The 21,143-nt window shown below is 31.4% G+C and overlaps 1 protein-coding gene and 1 long non-coding RNA gene across 2 annotated transcripts; one reads left to right on the top strand and one right to left on the bottom strand.

Moving 5' to 3' along the window:
- Window positions 1–3,814: 3,814 nt before the first annotated feature.
- Window positions 3,815–6,204, bottom strand: LOC140871975 (uncharacterized). Its single transcript, XM_073274713.1, has 7 exons — window positions 5,935–6,204; window positions 5,612–5,884; window positions 5,380–5,569; window positions 5,329–5,333; window positions 4,607–5,245; window positions 4,426–4,519; window positions 3,815–4,344 (listed from the first exon to the last, which is right to left on the bottom strand). The coding sequence occupies exons 1-7, from the start codon at window positions 6,202–6,204 to the stop codon at window positions 3,815–3,817; spliced, it is 2,001 nt and encodes a 666-aa protein (XP_073130814.1).
- Window positions 6,205–10,599: 4,395 nt separating this feature from the next.
- LOC140872374 (uncharacterized) lies at window positions 10,600–14,458 on the top strand. The gene is made up of 5 exons (XR_012147794.1): window positions 10,600–10,794; window positions 11,203–11,237; window positions 11,942–12,060; window positions 12,978–13,105; window positions 14,287–14,458. It is a non-coding gene; the product is annotated as an uncharacterized lncRNA (long non-coding RNA).
- The last annotated feature ends 6,685 nt before the right edge of the window (window positions 14,459–21,143 follow it).

Here is a 21,143-nt window from a genome sequence, read left to right as displayed (position 1 = left end):
GCTTTTAATATTTGTCAAAGATAAATTATTTAAAGAAACCTTGTAAACATTTTCATTTCTATATCCTTTGAAATTTATGGATTTGTCAGTCGTGAGTGATATAGTGCAGTGATGGGGAGTGACTTTGACTTCATAACCTCTATTGCACAATTGACTTATGCTTAGTAAGTTATGCTTAAGTCCTTTCACTAGGAGTACATCATCAATTAAGCAAGATTTAGAAATACATATTGAGCGGATTCCTTCAATTACTCATTTGTTGTTGTCTTCAAAGGTGACAGTTCCCTTTTCCTTTGTTTTGACGGATTGAAGTAGCTCCTTGTTCCCCGTCATATGTCTAGAACATCCACTGTCTAGATACCATATGCTAGGGAGAACATTTTTCCTATTTCCCTGCGAAAATTTATTTTGGTACCCTTTAGATCTTTTAGGTCCCAAGTGTTAGAAAAGAGAGATACAAAATGAACTTCTAAGAGTTCAATCTCTCATAGCGACATCATCGCCATTTTCCAAGAGTGCTCCCAGTAGAAGGTAGGGCTATGGCCTCTTTAAAAACCTATTTTCTTGGACAGAGCAGCGTTCATCATGAAGACCAGTCACAAGTCAAGGCAGTTTAAACCGGTCTATGATGAACTCTCTTAGATCATGATCTCATAATGCCGACTGATGAGTTGTTAAGTACTCTTAGGCCTCCATTTCATATAGCTCTTTTGATCATATCGAAATTTTAAAGATCTACATTTATGTCTAACATGACCAATTTTACAACAATAAGAGCATCTAGGGGGTGATCTCATTTTAGCTTTAGCCATAAGACTAGTAAAGTTTATTGATTTCTTACCATACCCTATTCCACCCTTATCAAAGCTACATTTCTGCATGCTTAGTAAATTATTCAATTTATTACTACTAACATTGAATTTATCAAATGATTTTTTTAAGTGAGCTATGTCATCCTTTAATCTTAGGTTTTCATGCTCCTTAGTTTCTAATTCATTTTTGAGGTTTCTATTTTCCTTTTTAAGTGATTTAGTCATATCAAACATGTGTTTATATGCATGTAGTAATTCATCATAAGAAGGTACCTCGTCAACTTCTTCAGAAACGATGTCATCACTTTTAGCCATGAGGCAGATGTTAGCTTCCTCCTCGTCATCATCACTATCGCTCAAAGTAGCTATGAGTGCTTTCTTCTTTCCCTTGTCAACCTTCTTCTTGAGAGGATACTTATTTGCATAGTGGCCTTGTTGTTGACAGTTGTAGCATGTTACTTACTTGTCCGTCTTCTTCTTGAGGTTGTTTCCTCACATAAATCTTTTGAACTTTTTTGCGAAGAGTGCCATATCAACATCACATTCTTCTTCGACTTGGGTGGATAAGGCAATCCCCTTTGCCTTGGTCTTTTCATCCTCCCTCTTTGATTCTTTCCTTGTAGACACTTCTAACTCATGGGTTTTAAGGGTCCCATGAAGTTGATCAAGATCATAGGATGCGGTGTCGCCTTTATTGGATTCAATGATGGTCGTTCTCTTGGCATCCCCCTCCTTGGGTAGAGCGCGTAGAGCTCTCCTCCATACTTGCTTGGTTGGATATTGTTCTCCAAGTTGGGCTAGCTCATTGATGATTTGAGAAAGCCTTCGGAACATTGTATCTATGTCTTCATTGGATTCCATCTCGAAGGTCTCATATTTGAGTTGTAGTAGATCGATCTTTGTCTCTTTGACTTGATTTGTTCCCTCGTGACATATCCAATTTGTCCAAAATCTTTTTTGCGGATGAGCACATCGAGATCCGGTTGTACTCGTTCATATCTAGGGAAAAATGCAAAATATTCATAGCTTTAGCATTTTGAGATATTAATTTCATATCCTCTTTCGAAAAGTCATTCATTTCCTTTGGAATGTTAACCCCTTCAACCTCTTTCATAGGTATATAGAGACCTTTCACCGTCACTTTCCAAAGGTCATAATCTACGAATTGGATGTATAGGGACATTCGATTTTTCCAATAGCCGTATTTTATGTCGTTGAAAAGAGGAGGACGATTGGTTGATTGCCCTTGAGTATAATCGCTTGCTAGATTTGCCATAGAGCCTTTTTGAAAATATTTTATAAAAAGGTGACTCTGATACCACTTGTTAGAACCTAATGGGGGGGATTTAAGTTTTATTGGCAACTTTAGTAATTTAAAGCGATTATGCAAGTACGCAAGCGGAAGACTTAAAGCAATCAAATATAAGTGCAGTAAATAAATGCGTTAAATAAATAAAGCAGTAAAAGGGATAAGAGATGCTTATGGAAGTTCGACGATAAATCGTCTACGTCTCCCCTTCTTGGTTAAGATCGATTAACTAAGGATTCACTAGCACTTCAACGTCTTGGCCTTGATGGCTTCAAGGATAGCCGTACAACTCAACACGATCACCGCGTTGATACAACTCGAACACTTGGCCTTAAGGGCTCCAAGCATAGCCTCAACAACAATTACACACTCGGACTTCACACTCGAGAGTACAACGAAAGCTCAACAACTCACAAAAAATTTCTACAATTAACTCTCTAATTGAAAGAAATATGTATGAAACTCTTGAATGAACACTTGAGAAGTATAGGAGAGGATTGCTTGAGTTGTGTTTGAAATGGACTTGGAATGCATCTATTTATAGCTGAAAATTCGGGCAGGTTCGTTGCATCCGTTCTGGCCTTCGTTGCGTCCGTTCGGTGCATATTTAATTCTTCCGGCATTGGTGACAAACGTTGCATCCGTTCGTAGGTTCGTTGCGTCCATTCGGTGCATTGCGTCTTTGGTCGGGCGAATTTCTTTCTTAAAAATTGGATCATGTTTTTTATAGAAATGTTGCTTCTGTTCGGGTTCGTTGCGGAGCGACAAACTTCAAAAATTCATAACTCACAATCCGTCAGTCGGATGGACTTGAAATTTGGATAGTAGTTTAAAAACATCCTGAATTGTATTTTGAACGGTGCAGATCGGATTTTGACGCCTCAAACGATTCCAGTATTTTTTTGAAGTTACTTCATCGTATTTTTGCTTCTTGTTCTGCGCGGCACTTTTGAAAAATTTATTTCTCATGATCTAGCCATTGGATTGAGCTGAGATTTGAACCGTAGCTTTTGAGAATTCTAACTTTAATATAATAGGTGGAAATTGGAATTGGATGACTCAAAAATGCTCAGTAATTTTTGCAATGTTCTTCTCCATAATAATGTTTATAATAATCTAATCTGCAAAGTCTCACTTTAAACGATTAGAAATAATAACCTATTTTTGTAATTATCAAAACAAGATAAGTTATCGCATTAAAAAAATTAATCTCGTTTAAGAGATTTGTATGCGTTTAAGGCGTAACAGATTTCATAGGAAGACATCGAAAAACCACTTCTCAAATAAACACGATTGGAAATATGGAAAGCTGTGTTTAATGCTTCTGCCCAAAATCTCTTGGAGATATTTTTTGAGCTCATCATTACCCTAGCCATCTCCTGCAACGTCCTATTCTTCCTTTCGGCAATTCCATTATGTTGAGGAGTTTTTGGAGCGGAGAACTCTTGTGAAATGCCCTTCTTATCACACAAAGAAGAAAAATATGAGTTCTCAAATTCCTTTCCATGATCAGTTTTGATCCTTGCTACTGTCAAAGTATGTAGGTTAGTAATTTTGGTAAACAACTTCTTCAAAACATCAAAAGTGTCTGATTTTTCTCTAAGAAATCTCACCCATGTAAAACGAGAAAAATCATCAACACATACCGAAGAATAATTTTTACCTCCATAGCTTTCAACTTCCATGGGACCCATCAAATCCATGTGCAAAAGTTCAAGACACCGTGTTGTAACACGGGGTGCGAAACACGGGTTTGCTTACTTTTTTGGCATGCACCGCAAACATATGGAACACCAGACTTTAGATTTGGAAGACCTCTGACATCTTCAAACTTACTCAAATTCTTTAAAGTCTTGAAATTCACATGTCCAAGCTTTTGGTGCCATAGACTAAACTCATCAAACTTTGAGTGTCTACAAGCCAATTCCTCACCGAGTTGGTAGCAATTATCAACTGATCTTGTATCTGTAATAACCCATCGATTAGTATTATCAAAAACTTCACAAATATTCTTATCAAACTTCACATGTAAGTCATCATCACACAGTTGACTAATTGATATTAAATTAGCGTTAAGTCCTTCAACATGTAAGATGTTATGAATTTTTGGAAACCCTTCCACATTGAGTGTTCCTTTGCCAACAATTCTTTCTTTTGCACCACCTCCGTAAGTCACTCTTCCTCCATTTTGTTCGATGTAGTCAGTGAGGTGATCTTTTAAACCTGTCATGTGCCGAGAGCTTCCACTATCAAAGTACCAATTACCTGCAGTGTTAGCTTTCAATGAAGTATAAATAACAAAACTTTTAACATCAGACTTATATACCCATACTTTTTTCACAATGGGTCCTTTTCTGTCAGTGTTGCGCTTGGTGTTGTGCAACACGGGAGGCAACACCTGCTTAGATTCCCACAAAATATAGTCATTCTTAAGCTTACGACAGAAAGGCCTGATGTGACCAGGTTTGAGACAATAATGACATACAAAAGGACTCTTCCATTGTTTTGGCTTTGAGACAGAAACATTTTTATCAACAATGGGTTTCTTACCTTTAGAAGCGGTTGAAGGATGATTTAAGGAATCACTACCTTTCTTCACAAACACTGGTGTTTTGGAAGATTCACCAGTTTCAAAAACACTTTCTTTAAAACCAAGACCAAACTTTTCATTCTTACCCATAGTCAAAAGAGAATCAAGTTTGCTTGAACTGAAATTAAATTTAGCAAATGTTGTTTTTGCTATTTCAAGTTCCGAATTTAGCAACCTTAATTCCAGATCTTTCTTACTCATGAGAACCTCCAATCTAGCCACAGCAGCTTTCAATTCAGTATTCTCTTTTGTGAAGGTTGTGTTCAACTGATTCCTCTTGATCCAGTCATAGTACAATTCCTCATAGAGTTTCTGAATACCTTCCAGAGTGTAAGCGTCAGCTACCTGATCTTCATGATCACTGGAATTATCAAGGTTAGAAGCAACAAAGCAAGCATATTTTTGAACTGTGTTGCGTCCAGGTGTTGCAACACCAGAGCCAACACCAAGTGGATTAATCTGAAAATTTTTCTTACTCTCGAGCAAAGCAAAAAGATATGAGATATGCATGTTCAGCCTTTTCCTGTTCTCCTTCTGATTCATCATCACTCAGAGAAACATTCATACTTTTCGAAGGAGATTGACACACTCATACGCATAGTGTCCATATCCCTTACATTCCCTGCATTGAACATTATCAAAATTTTTACTTGAGGACTGAATCTTACCTTCATACCTTTGAGGAGGTCCTCGAGTATTAGCTGGCTTTTGAGGCTTCTCTGAAATAGGCAGTTTAGGAAATTTTGAAGGTTGTGCACCTTTCACATCCTTCTTTTCTTTCATTATCTTGAGATAATCAGTGAATTTCTTCGAAATCAAGGCAATAAAATTTTCTTCAAGATCATATTCCTTCACTTCCTATTGAACTTCAGAAAAATCATTGTAAACATCATTAGATACTTGAAAGGCAATAAAATTACTTTTAGTGTCATCTTCGGCTTCCATCTCCATCTCATATGTGCGAACAGAACTTATCAACTCATCCAAACCCATTATATATGTATCTTTGGATTCATCTATAGCACAAACTTTGGTGTGAAATCTTTTAGGGACAGAACGAAGCACTTTGGACCCAAGTCTCTCGTTCGAAATAGGATCACCAAGAACAGATGCTTCGTTTGCAAGGCTCTTCAATCTTCCATATATTCCATGATGGTCTCTGATTCCTCCATTCTTAATTTTTCAAATTTTGAAGTTAGGAGACGCATCATTGTCTTCTTGACACTTGCTGAGCCTTCACAATGAGTTTGAAGTTTCTCCCAAGCATCTCTTGCACAAGTACAAATACCAATTAGATTAAGCATATTCATATCAACAGAAGTAAACATAGCATTAAGAACTTTTGCATTATAAATAGCCGCAGTATTTTCATCGGCTGTCCATTGTGCTCTTGGCTTTGGTCCGGGTATATCATCATCTCTCATAGGAGGTTTCCAACCATCAAGAACACGTTGCCAAGCCCTATACTCAATGGATTGAATATACATGTTCATCTTCAATTTCCAAGGACCGTAATTTGTCCCATCCAAAATAGGTGGACGAATTGCACTTGTTACGGAGTATCCATAACTAACCTGTAACACAAACCAGGAACTCGCTTATTAAAGTCAAGTGGTGGCTCTGATGTCACGTGAAAGAAACGGTGTACGTGGTTCGTTATGTAAAATAAGCAGTGTTGTACACACCACAGACAACACAGTGTAGCGGAAATTTAAAGCATAAATAAAACACAAGTAATTAATTTTGCACGAGTATAAAAACTCGTGCGGGTGTCTTAGGGCTAAATATCACTAGTAAACGTAAGATCAGTCTTACAAAGATAATCCTAGTGATTTTACGAAAAGTCAGTAAATCCTAAATTTCTCAACAAGTTGAGAAATCAAACTTGCATGATAAACAAATCAGAGTAAATATAACAGATGCAACTCCCGTAGCCTAAATTTGAAGAGACGGTAAAGATCTTTAATAACACAGTTCCCACAGTGTTGTCTCTGATGTCTTCAACACGAACGGCAACACGGGGACATGCAACAACGAAGGTTGCAAAAATCTTGCTTCAGAATTCTTCAAATTCTTCAATGAAATTCTTCAATGGTTACGCAGCGAATTGTACGTCTGAAGACCTTTTTAAATCTGTGTGTGAAAACCCCTTTTATAGATAAGCATCCAAGTCTTTGAAGGTTTCCATAGATAGAGTCCTACATGAATAAGGAAACATGTTTTAGTAGGAATAAAACTCTATCAAATCTTGCAAATCAAATCTTGATAATATCAAATAATATTATATCTAATAACTACCTTATCAAGACAAGATTTTAGCATGATAAATATATTTCTTAACATATTCGAGATATACACAAGATATTTACCAAATATTGTAACTTGTCTAGAAAATAAAATTTAATAATATTAAATTTATTAAGGGCCGAAATATCAAGGAATAAAATTCCTTTCATTAATTATTTATAGAAGAATAGATTTTTGCATTGAAACTTTGCTTGAGATCATTAGCATTTGAATAAGTTGTTATTCACACTTAAGAATTGGGTTAGTTTTCGATATATTTAGGTACTGTTTATTTTGCCATATTATTAATCTATTTATAACTTATCTTATTTCATCTCATATTTTTTTTTGTCATATTATTTATCCATCCATTAATTATATATCTTACATCAATCAAATCATTAATTATTTATCCTACATCAATCAAATCATTAAATTTAAATTACTACATTACCCTTTATAAATAATAATATCCATTTTTATTAATTATTAAAAGGTCAAAATGGTAATGTACTATTTTTATATAAAATTTAATCAATCAAATCAAATATACTATAATTTATCAATCAAATCAAATATATATTATCTATCATTTCTTATTTACTTTTTATTACAATATATTATTTATCTTTATATTATTTATCTCATCTTTAACTTCAAACGGTACCTAACTAATACCTTTTGGTTACACCGTGGGACAAAAAATTACTAGAAGTCTAGAAGTTGTTGCTTTCGTTTTTTTTTTTCTTGATCCTAAATCCGACACTATACATGTCATTTGTGCTGTAATTACATAAAATTCTCCAAACAAAGATGCTTAAATTCGATCCAAGACTATAGCGAAAAACGTCCTAGTACCCCTGTAATAATAATAATTTTATATATTGGAAATTTGGAATTAGACAAGAGTGGCGCATGGTGCAAGAAGCATATAGTGGGCTGATTTGATGTACGTTGTTAGTCCCGGCCCAAACACCATCGGTTTTTATGTCACATGCTACTATGCTAGTATTTTGAAGTCTCATCAAATAATTCGTTGTCAATTGTCGAGAGTATTTTTTTTATATTTTTTTTTGGCGTGAGAACTGACACTCCTTGCTTCTAGTAAATTTTCGAACTGACGTAATAATTAAATCATGCTAGCCAGATTTTGCACTTGACAAGTCCTGTACGACAAGCTCGCTCGAGAAAGTATTGGTAGGAAAATCAAACTTATGATAACTAGATGACACTTATCTACTTCACCAACTCGAAGTAGAAAACTATTAGACACTTTTAATACGAAAGTGGGAGTGCATTATTAATATACGTGCAATAGATTGATATTTAGAAAAATTCAAAGGAAACTCATCAATATTTAAAACTATTTTTATAAATTTTGAAATTAAGTGGAATGGCTCCATACAAAACATTATATGAAGGGAATGCAAATATATATATATATGTATATATATATATATTTATAAAATCAACAGGGGAACAACACAGTACATGCACTTAAATGTAGCTTGATGCATTTGAGGTCCTTAATTTCATTTCATCAATTCCGTAATTATTGATGCAGTTGGCAACCTATATTTGCAAGACCTGACCTAGTTCGAAGTTCGAACCTATTTCGAAAAGGGGCGAAAAAATGAACTTTTTTCTTAAAAAAACACAAAAGGGGACGACCTCCACTCTCCGGACATACGTTTTCGTTTAATCGATTTATGCGAATTAAAATAGAATTTGTAACAAGTTTTATTGAAAGTTTCTAGTGAAGCATTAGTTACTGTATCTGTAACCATTTAATTTGGGGAGATAATAGCACTTATCAAACTTGGGAAAACACTAAAGCATTGTGTGAAATGTAGTTCGCCAATTAAGTGAGATATATGGTTCAACTGAGTGGAAATTTATTTAGTTCCAACATAAATTAGGTATCGTAATATAATTTAATATATATTCTTAAAGGAAATTTAATGGTGCACGATCCCACTTTTTATATATAAATCTTATATACAGCTCGATCTATTTATTTGTCTATTATTATAAACCGGTCCTGTTAAAATAAATGTGATAATTCATGTTTTCAAAACCGGACCGGTCAGTTCGGTCGGGATCCAGTCACTAATCCGGTCCAGATTACTCCTAAAAACCGTTCTAACGATCAGAACCGGTCAAGAATCGGTCGAACCGGTGAAAACCGGCCAAGAACCGGTCAAGAACCGTTTCAACCGGTTTTTTGAATTTTTTTATTTTTTTAAATTAGTTTTTTTTTATTTTAAAACATTAATTTAATATTTTTTTATTTATATACAAGACTATTTGGAATTTGTACTTCATTAAAAATATTATTTTAGTAATGTTAGAGTTTTTTATACAAACTTTTTTTAATTAACTTATTTATTTTTAAAAATATGTAACTATAATTAATACTAGTAAAAAATGCACTCTCATGCGTGTGTAAAATAAAAGTTATTTTTATATGTATTTTTTGTGGGTGGAGTGAGTGGAGGTTTAGCGGGATAGTAGATAAAAAGATGATGAGAGGGTAAAACCGGAACAAAATTTGGTGTCTCTCAAGATAGCAGTTACTATGTATCTCTCAAATATTATAAAATAGAAGAGATTTTGAATATATTTATATGGTTATTTAGTTTTCAAACTATGATGAATAGTACATATTTTTTCTATTTATATATATATATATACATTTTTTAGGTTTTAACATTTTAAAATATATTATTAATGATATTATATTATATAAACGGTTTTCCGGTCCGACCATCCAGTTGAAATGGTCCAACCGATTGAACTATTTTTAAGGTAAACCGGTTCGATCACTAGTCCGGTTATGAAAACATTATTGTGATTTATTACGGACTGACTTTTCATTAACATATTATCACATAAATACTTTTTCAAATCGAGAAATAGCATAAATTTTTTTTTTACATAATTATGACATTTTGAGAAATGATATGTAATTAATCTGCATGTACTGCAATATTGAAATACCAACAACAACAATAACAACAACAACAACAACAACAATAATAATAATAATAATAATAATAATAATAATACTTATCTTGGAGATGGATACATGCATGCATGCTCGAGGCAATATTAAAATTAATGTTTTCTTAGTTTCTTGATATTATTCGGTTTGGAAAATGCTATGTGTATACACATAATACAGATTACAAACACGGTTACACTACAACAAATATGTTAATTAACCACACTAAAAAGACAACGGTTTTATATCTAAACTGTTGTCTTTTGATTTTTAACAACGGTTTTTACAAAAACCGTTGTCGTTGGCCGTATTTTAATTAAAAACGACAACGGTTTTTAAAAAACCGTTGTCGTATATATGTCAAAGACAACGGTTTTAAAAAACCGTTGTTTATGAGCGGGTTTTTTTAACCTATGACAACGGTTTTAATTAACCGTTGTCAATGTGTGTTCTTTTTGGCGTCTATGACAACACATTTTGTAATCCGTTGTCGTTGATATTTTTTATTTGTTTTTATTTTTTAAAAAAATTTACACCTATATAATAACCTACTACACGCTTGAGTGGTTTAAGAGAAGAAACAATGGAAAAAAAAAAAAAGAAACCCAATCCCTAGCCCCAACCCGTCGCCCCTTCAATCCAGCTCATTTCCGGCGCCCTAGACGCCGATCGATCGCCAGAAACTGGTCGTCTGACCTTCTTTCAGCTAGCCCAAGCCTTAAAAACTCCAATCGTGACTTCAATCTCGAGTTTACAGCTTGGATCGAAACTGCACTGTCGCGACCATCACTGTGTAAGTTTTGTTTCTTCGTTCTCTTGCTTCGTTTTTTTGCTTCGTGGTCTTTTATTAGATGCTGAGGTCTACGTTTACTGTTGTTTGGGCTTTCGGTGAATGGGTAGAGAAAAGGGGTTAAATATTGAATACGTATGTTTTCTGTTCTTTTTTTGGGTTCCTTCTTGAGGTCTGTCTTCTCCTAATCTTTGCTCCGATTTTCCTTTTATTTACCTCAATTTTTCAAGACCTATAGAGATTTCGACACCACCCGCCAGCCGCGGCGGTATGGTTTCTATTTTTATTTTATTATTTTTCTCGAAGGAGTATGAATTTTTATTTTCTAATTTCTTTCAAATAACGTTACTTATGCTGCAGATTTAATTATTTTTACGCTTCTGAATCTTGTTGTTTTGGTTGTGTCTGCAGGGGTTTAGGGCCTTAGTTTAGAGCTGCATCAACGGGTCAGCAATTGGTCTTATGATTTTCTTGTTAGTTGTTTGTTTGGAATTAATAATGTGCTTGATGGTTTTTTGTGGGGTTTGGATGTGCTTTACGCGATTCTATCGTTTTTTGGCAGAGTTTGTGGTTTTGTTCACGTTCTTGCTGTTTTTTATATCTCAAGCATGTGTGCGTATGTACTGTTCTTTGCGGAAGAATGTCAAATAAATTTTTTTTCCAGCTGGGCTTGATTATGAGTTTTCATTGGACTGTTACTGCTTTGAATTTTGAGAGAAAAATGGTTGATCTGTGAGAATTGATTCCAGACATTTATTACGAGTTTAGACTTGGATTTGTTTGAGAGGTCGTGGTGCTATTGTATTTCTTGTTTCAGTGCCATCTGTTCATGCAAGTAAAATGTAGTGCTACTCATCCTAGAGAGTTTTTTTCAGTTATTTAATGATTTTTTATGTGTTTTGGTAGTCTGGTGGAGTGATCTTAACGATCTTTGCTGCTATGATTCTGTGCTTGTGCGGTTTTATTCTATTTTACAAACACCATATGGCTGATCTCTATTTGATCATATAATTACTTGCAATCCTACATGTCTTTCACGGAGGTCTTATGTTCCAGTGTCAACTGTTGATAGAAAGTAATGTTAATCAATCGTATGTGTTGAGTTTTATCAGCATGCAAGTGGGGTGATGAATTTTTTTGTTCTTGGCAGGTTATGGTTTAAAGGCAATTATGAACATTTTGGGTTTGATTTGTGATATTAGAGAGAATGGTTTTTGATGCATAAGTCAGTCCATTGGCTGGTGCCTAGTTATGGCTATGCTACCTCTGGTATTAGTTCCCTAAATCTTTAGTTACGCCTCAAAAAATTGTTGATTGTGAAGCTCATTCTATCAATTAATTTCATCTAAGGATCCTGAGTGATTTAAATTGGTAGTGACTAGTGCTTATTAAACTATTAGAGAAAAAATAAATTAAAACGAAAACCTTGCCAAGTCTCTTCATGTATAGGTAAAGGGAACTTGCTAGGGAATGTGTGTAATTGATGATTGATGATTTATTTCTAACTCTGAATAGTATGAAAAGATCATGGAACTGTACTTTTTTGTTTCTGTTTTTTTTTTATGCTTCAACTTTTTTAGAGATACATTTTTTGCTCTCGCTGTTGTATACTTTGTTTATCCATTTTTTGATCTTCCTATTTTATTGCTTCCCGATTACTAAGGAATTTATCATCTTATAAGTCAATTAACTTGGTCTCCCCTATGTAAAATTCATAGCCTTTTAAAATCACATGTTCTAAAAAAAGAGGAATATTTATTTACATTACCCCTTTTGCGGGGGCTTTACGCCTGATTTTTAAAAGCAGAGGATCGTGAAAGATCATTCAGTTTATATGTTATATGCTATTTGCCCTCCAAGAATATATCCTGATTTTTATTTCTTCATCAGGATTTAGGTGGTCCAATATGGTGTTCAAAAGTTTTCAACTTGAAAATAATCTATCTTTGTCTTGTCATCATTTGATCAAAGATATAAAATCCCATTTTGTCTAATCCAGCATCTCCGCAGAAACTTGATGAATCAATTTGTTGGCACTATAAAGGGATTCAATCTTTTTACTTTTCTGCTTTATTAATGCACCTCTTATTATGAATGTCATGTACAAAACTGTCCGACCAAGATCCTCTAGATTATATATATTTCTACGCATTAGAATTGCCCAATATGTGTTCAATTGGATTCAGCAACCTTTGTGCATTTTGCTCTGCTGAGTGCCGGGACTTGCAAATTGCAAAAGACCAATTGGTTGAGAGACAATCAGGAAATCCACGGGAGAAGATAGTTCCAGGCCCGGGGATCTACAATGTGAAGGGTTAGTCTTGTTCTTTTTTTAAGTTCCCTGCACATAAAGTGTTGGTGATTAATGATGGTTCTCTAAAGAGTTGTACTTTATATGCGTGACTTTCTGAAAATCATATTATCATTGCATATTGTTATAATTTTCGAGTAAAATAAATTTGGAGTTCACTACCTTTAGGCTAGCTTACTATGTTAGTTTTTCGATGTTACGTTAGAATAGAGTAAAAATCACTAAAAGCAGAAGTGAAAATTAGTGAATTAAAAATATGGATTCATTGACAACGTTTATATTATGAGATTATATTGATAAAAAATAGATAAATCAATATTAAATACGGAAAATAGACAGAATATTTGGAATTAGAATAATATACATATATGTATGTATGTATGTAGGACTGCATATTAAGTTGTGTTATTGATGTTTCTCTTATTGGTGTCGCGACGCATGCGGTACCTAAGAATTAGTAGAATAGATCATTTCTAGCTTTGATGTACAGTAGTGCATCAATTTTTAATATTAAATTATTATTATTATTTCCTAAATGCAACATATTAAAGTAGTAAACGAGTAAAAGGAATATACAACTTTAAAACTTGAGTTTTTTTTTATGTAAAGTTTATTTTGATTAATATATTTGGTACAATGAGGTATTATTTTAGGAGTCTTTCTTGTGGCGGCAGTTGATCTATCTACTTGGCATTTTATATTTTGCCTCATTCAAACCATGTGTTGCACGTGTTTTGTGCTTATCATTTTCTTTCTGTATGCTATGTGATATTGATGATAGGAACCTTGATGTGATAAATTCCTGTTTCAAGTCTTTTTCATATTCTTGTGATTGCTTTCTTTTATCTTAGAGAAATCAATTGTTGATGTTCAAACTTATATTCAAAATTGTTAATACAACTAAGAAAGATTGTTGTGATGCTTTCCGAGCAATTGGCGAATGACAGTTGTTTATCACAAATGCTAAATGAGTTGAATAAATCCTCTTGATGTGCATTGCCCTTCCCTTTGGAGTTGCTGAGTTTTTTTCTTTTCTTTTTTTTCCATAGCAAGCGAGATATTATTTTGCTATTTGTGATTGGATTCCATGTTTTTAAATTGGTCTAAGTTTGTGTTGATAATTTGTAAAGATGGTCTCTTCTGCATTCTCACAAATTTTGAATTAAAAATGTTTTTTCTTGTAGGAAACCCGGGAGTAATGCATAAGGGTTTTGATGCAAGAAGGATTGAGTTGTGTTTCAGATCGCCTTGGTAATGCGTATAAGTCATGTCGTGAACATCGTTATCAAGAACATGTGATTTATGTTTTGATATGACTATCCTTTGGAACTACTACTTTCGTTACATTATCTTATTAGCTGGGATATTTTGAGTTTCGATTACATGGCATTATCTTCCAAATTAGATGTGTGTAACTCTTTTGGAACTTGAAGATAACATTTTCATGGATTGAATGTAGTAAATATTTTATTTTATATTGGTTTCTTTATTTATATTATAGTTCGTATGAAGATTCATTAAAGACAACGGTTTTAACATGTGGTCGGATAATATAAAATTTTTTGTTCCAGTAAACGAAAACAAATTTAACATGTTGCAAAACGACTCCAAAGACAACTGATATACACAATTGCAAAACCGTTGTCGTAAACAACAAAACACAACGGATTTACACTGTTGCAAAACTGTTGTCGTAAGCCACAAACAACAACGGATTTACACTGTTGCAAAACCGTTGTCTTACACAAAAGACAACGGATTTACACTGTTGCAGAACCGTTGTATTTGGAGACATACGACAACGGGTATAAACTGTTGCAAAACCGTTGTGGTATACTACCAAAGACAACGGATATAAACCATTGTCGTAGGGCATGCTTTTTACAACGCCTACAATTACAACGGTTTTATCCCCCCTACGACAACGGATAAAATCCGTTGTCGTTTTGCATTTTTCTTGTAGTGTTATATGTGTCATTTGAAAATACAAAATTATCTCGATGAAAAAATATCTTTTATCTATTAGTGTATTCGAGATATTATCAGATTTTATCTACGTGGAACCATAAATGGTCATGTTGAGATATTATCACTTACTAACCTCGTGTCACAAGGAATGGAGCTAGGACTGTTATGCTGGAGAGTGAAACTCAATATTATGAAATAATTAATAATTTAAAAAATAAAATATATAGTATTTAATATTTATTTACAAATTAATAATAACAATAAATACCTTTTTTACTCCTCTCAGAAAGAAAACCTGATTTATGAAAGTTGATACAAATTGTATTAAAAAATTCAGCAAATATAATTAATACTAGTGACGAACCATGCATGTCATACGAAATGCATGTGTATAGAATCTAAATAAAAACAAAATTTGTGCATTGAAATCTTGTAAAATCATGAGATGATGCGCAGCATTTGTAATTAAAATCAGTACAGCTGAAAGGTTAAAGATAGTAAAAAAATCACACACCCGCGTTTTGGTGTGACAGTAATTACCTATCTTAGTTGATGGATGTAACTTTGAATGATTTATTGAATGAATATATCAATCTGAACCTTAAAAAAATGTCATTAAAATTATTTTTATTAAATTTTTAAATTTCATCTGCAAATATAATATCTTATTAAAAAATATTGTTTAATTACTTTTGAATTTTTAAATAATTATATCATAATATAAAATTATTAAAAATATATATAATTTTTAAAGTTTAATATAACACCAAGATATTTTAAATCAAAAAATATTTAATTATTAAAAAATTTAATATTAGAGAAGCTGTAGGATCTCTGGTACATCATCACAGAATTAATCCAAATTTCCATCTATTTTCAAATTTTAAATTATTTGAACAAAACAAAGAGAGAAATAACTGATATAATCTATTATATTTTAACTATTTCATACTGTTATTATGTTTAACCCAAAAAACTTTTATTTTTCTACCATATAAACTTATTAGATTATTTTTTAATTGAAATTAAGTTTAATTAAAAAAATCAATTTGTCATTACACACAATGAATTTGTGCGAATACGGTAGTATATATATGTGTGTGGGTACACATCATGTGATAAGAGATCCTAGTGATTTCTATTTAGTAAAATAAATATTGTTTTGTAGAACATAATAAAATATTAATTTCATACATTATTTTTGTGAAATCTTGATTTTGCTATAAAAAATACCTAGAAAAATACAAAAACTATTGTGAGATTGTCTCACATGTTAATGTTATGAGATGAATGTTATATTCGATCCGACCCGTAAAAAATATTAATTTTTATGTCAAAAGTATTAATTTTCACTCTATAAAAATCGGGTCAACCCGTTTCACCGTTTCGGGACACCTACACAAAAATATCTTTTAGCTCTCAACGTTTTTCAAATCTTGAACACACACATCCTCGTATTTTCAAATTTCAAATATAAACACCCTTATTTGTACATGTTTTTCAAATTATCAACATTTGAAAATATAAAAATTAATAATCAATTTCAGAATTTCAAAAAGAGAAACGAATAAAGAAATTATCATTAATGAATAAATAAAAAAGAAAAATGAACGCGTACTTTGGCATGTGCGTCTTTTACTATTTACTTTTTTTTGAAGAGTTTTTTACTATTTACTCAATATATATATATATATATATATATATATATATATATATATATATATATATGCATTGCGTGTGTTTTGTTTATGTATGTATTTTTAAACTACTATTTTAGAAGATAAAATATATGTAATAGTTATTATTATAATTTAAAAAAAGTATTATTATTTTAAAAAACAAACTCAAACAATTTAATACACGATATGAGTTACCTTCAAAATCTGAAAATAATTTGAAAATAATTGAAATTATTGAATTGCTGAAAGATAATAAAGTGAGAGGAGGTTATAGTAACTGTTTTAGTACTTTTAAGTGAATTTTCAAAATTACCGTCCACTTAATAAATTAATTTTTAATTAAAAAATCAATGTGTTTGTTTTTAAAATTTGAAAAGTAACTCCCACGATATGTTTAACTGTTTGAGGATTTTTTTTAAAATAATAATAATAATAATAATAATAATAATAATAATAACAACAACAACTATTACATATATTTTATCTTCTATAGTTTAATAATACATATATTAGCAAACACACACATTATGTGTGTAAGTCGCTAGTATGTAATTAAAATTAGTACAACTGAAAGCTGAAAGATAGTAAAAAAAATGAAAGAGAATGAAAAAATTAAAACTAAAATGTAAAAAATGGAAGATGGGAGAGTTTTGTGAAAGAAAAAATTGCATTAAATTTTGAGAGGTTTTTATGATGTTGTTTGAAATATTTATGTAAAATTATATTGGTATAATTAGATCGGACTAAATTAGTTACTAGTAGTAATCTTGGTTTATATAATATAGATTATATAATTTTTTTTTTAAAATTATAATTTAAATTGTTAACGATAAGAATTCATCAATCTCATAAATATAAAGTAGGGCTCGTGTTTTTTAAATAAGTCCGTTACCGCATCATGTCAAACAGGGTTGGAAAAAAATATTTTAATAAGATCAAACTTTAAGATTATTTCAAATCCGAAAACAAAAAAAACTATGCTTACGTGGTGACCAATTTGGTCACTTCCCATAGAAATACCTAAATAAAAAATTATAAATATTTTGACTCAAATTTCAATATCAATCTCATTATATTAATCTAAACACTTGACTCCCAAAATCGCACTTGGTAGTTGGTACCAACTAATTCAAGTCGAGTCAGGTTAGATCTACTATTGAAAATTCTCGCATAACTTTATTTCGATCAGTTCACCATATTCAAATTAGACACTTTATTTGAAAATTGCGAACTTCTATAAACTCAAAATTGAACATCATCATCATCATCATCATCATCATCATCATCATCATCTGTTGAAATCAGTAGTACATGATACATGCATGCACCAGTAATGTAATTAATGGACCGAAAACCATTGTAAAATAAGCCTTTTTTGATCCCATGGACATTAAATTACACCAATCAACCTTGGGACTAAAGTACCTCAGTTGCATTGCCATTTTAAGCACCTCCTCACATGGCATGTCTTTTTTGTCTTTTTTTTTTTTTTTTTTTGTTACTAGGCACGATTTACACGTTGTAATTATTTTAGTTTCCAATTATTCAACTAAAAAATTTATTTGACCAGAGTCACGAATTTTAAGTAAATAAATAAATAGAAATTTGAACTTATATCATTTTAGGAAGAAAAAAAAAACTGCCAAAATCAAGCAAATTAACTTACGTATGTTGATGTTTAATGGTAATCACTATTATCGTATTGACCATAAGGTTGTCATTAAACATGGCAATGTTCCCTCATTTGGTCCACTTGAAATTGCCGAAACAATTTAAGATATGTGATCATGATAAACCTTTATGTATATTAGATCAGAATGGAAATTAGAATAGTCAATAGCTTATAAGTTATAACATATTATTTGACGCTAATGTATCAAGTTTGGGACAAACTTCTAGGCTCAATATCCACTTATATATCGATGAATTAAGTTCGAAATCCATTTTTAAAACAAATCTCTCCGCACAAAAAACAAAATAGGAATCAAAATCCTTTTTGTCGCACAACTCTTTAAATTATTTAATTTTGACTACTTAACAAGAAAATTGTATGTTTTATACAGTCTGATACAGAATAGGTTTCTTTATAAAACTGTTTCACAGATATTTATCTGTAAGATAGATTAACTCTGTTCATATTCATAAAATTTATTAATGAAATCGTCTCACACGATTCTTTGTAATATATATATATATATATATATATATATATATATATATATAATGTACAATTCAATTTGGAAAAAAATAAATATATATATAAACAAAGTAAATCAAAGTAAGTGGGCATTAATCTTTATATGGATGATGGGTGTCCAACTATATATGGTAAGATATAGCGAAAGTTCGGCATGGTGACAGCCTTAAGAATCTTTTTTCACCTCATCATTGCTTCATCACTTTGAAAAAGGTATAATGGTTATCGGGCATCGTGGCCATCCTTGCAAGCCTATAATAGAATTTTTTTTGTTAGTTTTAATATTTTTAAAATATTTATCCTAGTCTTTCACATTAGTGCGACGAGTTATGAACCAAGTCTAGTTCATAAGTTGATTTATTTCGAATTTTTAGTACTTATTAAAATTGATTATGGTGTAGTAAGTTGGATTATTTTGCACATTTAGTTATGTGTTTTGCAAGTGAATGTTGACGTAATCTTTCGGAATAAAAAGATTAAATATGGAAAAAAAAGTGAGAGAGTTATAGATAATAAATTCTTTTACAACTATTATAAATAAATTTTAATAAGGCTTCAAAAAATTTTAATGTTTTTTATTTATTATTTTAGAGTGAGATTGACGACTACCAATTCTTTAAATAAAAAAAAAAAGAGAGAGAGAGATTGACGACCACCTTTTTCGTTGGATCTTTTTGAAACTTGGATTTCCATGGTTGTCCTTTTAAATTAAATTATTGGCTCATCATGATGTCCGTACAGTCTTTATTTATTTAACGCAACATTTTATAACATAGCAAATTTAGACAAAAGTGTTTTTTTTTTCTGGAGTGAAAATGCATTTTACTTCAGATATTCTATATAATTGAAATAATGAAAAATAGTGTGAAAACATATCACCTCCGTCCAATATATAAGCTTGTTTGTTTTTCCAAACAAGTTACAAAATCGTTGAAAATAATATGATATTTCTCGTTTTAAACACGGATTACTTTTTTTGTTAGATAATTAAGAATCATGTTTTATTTATTTATTCTTCAGTTTTCCATAAAATAATAAATGCGTTTCCCTTATGAGCAAACATATTATATCAAGGGGAGAATAGGATATATTCTCGGCTCACATATTCATGATGCTAAATACACCAATTTGGGGCAAATAAAACATACGTTTAACAACAGGGATAATGACGTGCATGTATTATTGTAACGATTTTCATATTCCTTTAATTTTATTTCAATTATACGTTTCTTTTATCGTTCGTCTTAAATATATAGTCCACTTTTCATATTTAATAAATTCTTGAATGCAGGGGCGAATCAAGGAATTTTGTCGAGGGAGGAAAAAAAACAAAGATAAAAAATAGTTCATATGTTTTAATTATATAGACTTGTTTTTTCAAACTCACAAATTAAGAAAAATAATTGGAAAAATAAATATACACACAAAATTCATATTTTATCCAACTCGATTCATTCAAAAATGATTACAATTTTTTTTCAAAACTTATTTAATAGGAGTATATATATTAGTAAAATAGTAGAAACAAAATTACTAAATATATTATATAAGCCTATATATTTGAGGGAAAAAATGTGACATATATAATCGAGACACAAACAAACTAAGAAATATCTCATTTTCAATACACGTAATTGAACTATCATTCAGATATTCATCTCTCAATGGATTACGAAGACGATTCTTAAATGACATAAGGAGTAATAAACTTTGACTTCTATATCATTGACTAATTTTATGTGCATAATTGTAATTTAAAATCTAAAGACATACTAGTACTTTGATATCAAAACTCAAGGAGGGGCATCTGCCCTCCCTTGCCCCTTAATAGATCCGTCCATGCTTGAATGGTCTTCTGTAAGATGGTCTCACATATATATCTATATATCTATTCTATACATTAGTAAAATATGTCGACTAGTTTTATGCCTGTATTCAAAAGTAATAATTAACATAGAAAGTGATATATATTTCATGATTTGGATCGAGTTGAAGATTTGTCTTGCAAAATTGCTCCTTAAAACAATCTCATATGAGTTTTATTGTGCAATTATTTTACTAATATACCATATTTAATGTGTATAATTGTATTCATTTTTTTTTTCTCGATATCATTAATGAAGAGTGTTAAGAAATTAATTGCATTTCAAATTTGTTTTCCCAATAACATTTATAATCAGCGTAAAAAAAAATGAAC

This window comes from Henckelia pumila, unplaced genomic scaffold (genome assembly GCF_033568475.1).
Source record: "Henckelia pumila isolate YLH828 unplaced genomic scaffold, ASM3356847v2 CTG_461:::fragment_3, whole genome shotgun sequence".
Taxonomy (NCBI): domain Eukaryota; kingdom Viridiplantae; phylum Streptophyta; class Magnoliopsida; order Lamiales; family Gesneriaceae; genus Henckelia; species Henckelia pumila.
This window is presented reverse-complemented; position numbering and strand designations above follow the sequence as displayed.

Bases quoted from the DNA above. Each gene is read 5' to 3' on its own strand.
- LOC140871975 (XM_073274713.1), bottom strand. From the start codon at position 6,204: ATGAACATGTATATTCAATCCATTGAGTATAGGGCTTGGCAACGTGTT. The intron at 5,570-5,611 runs GTATCTAATGAT...GAAGTTCAATAG, and splicing joins GTAATTTTATTGCCTTTCAA to GAAGTGAAGGAATATGATCT. The intron at 4,520-4,606 runs GTATGTCATTAT...GAATCTAAGCAG, and splicing joins AACAATGGAAGAGTCCTTTT to GTGTTGCCTCCCGTGTTGCA.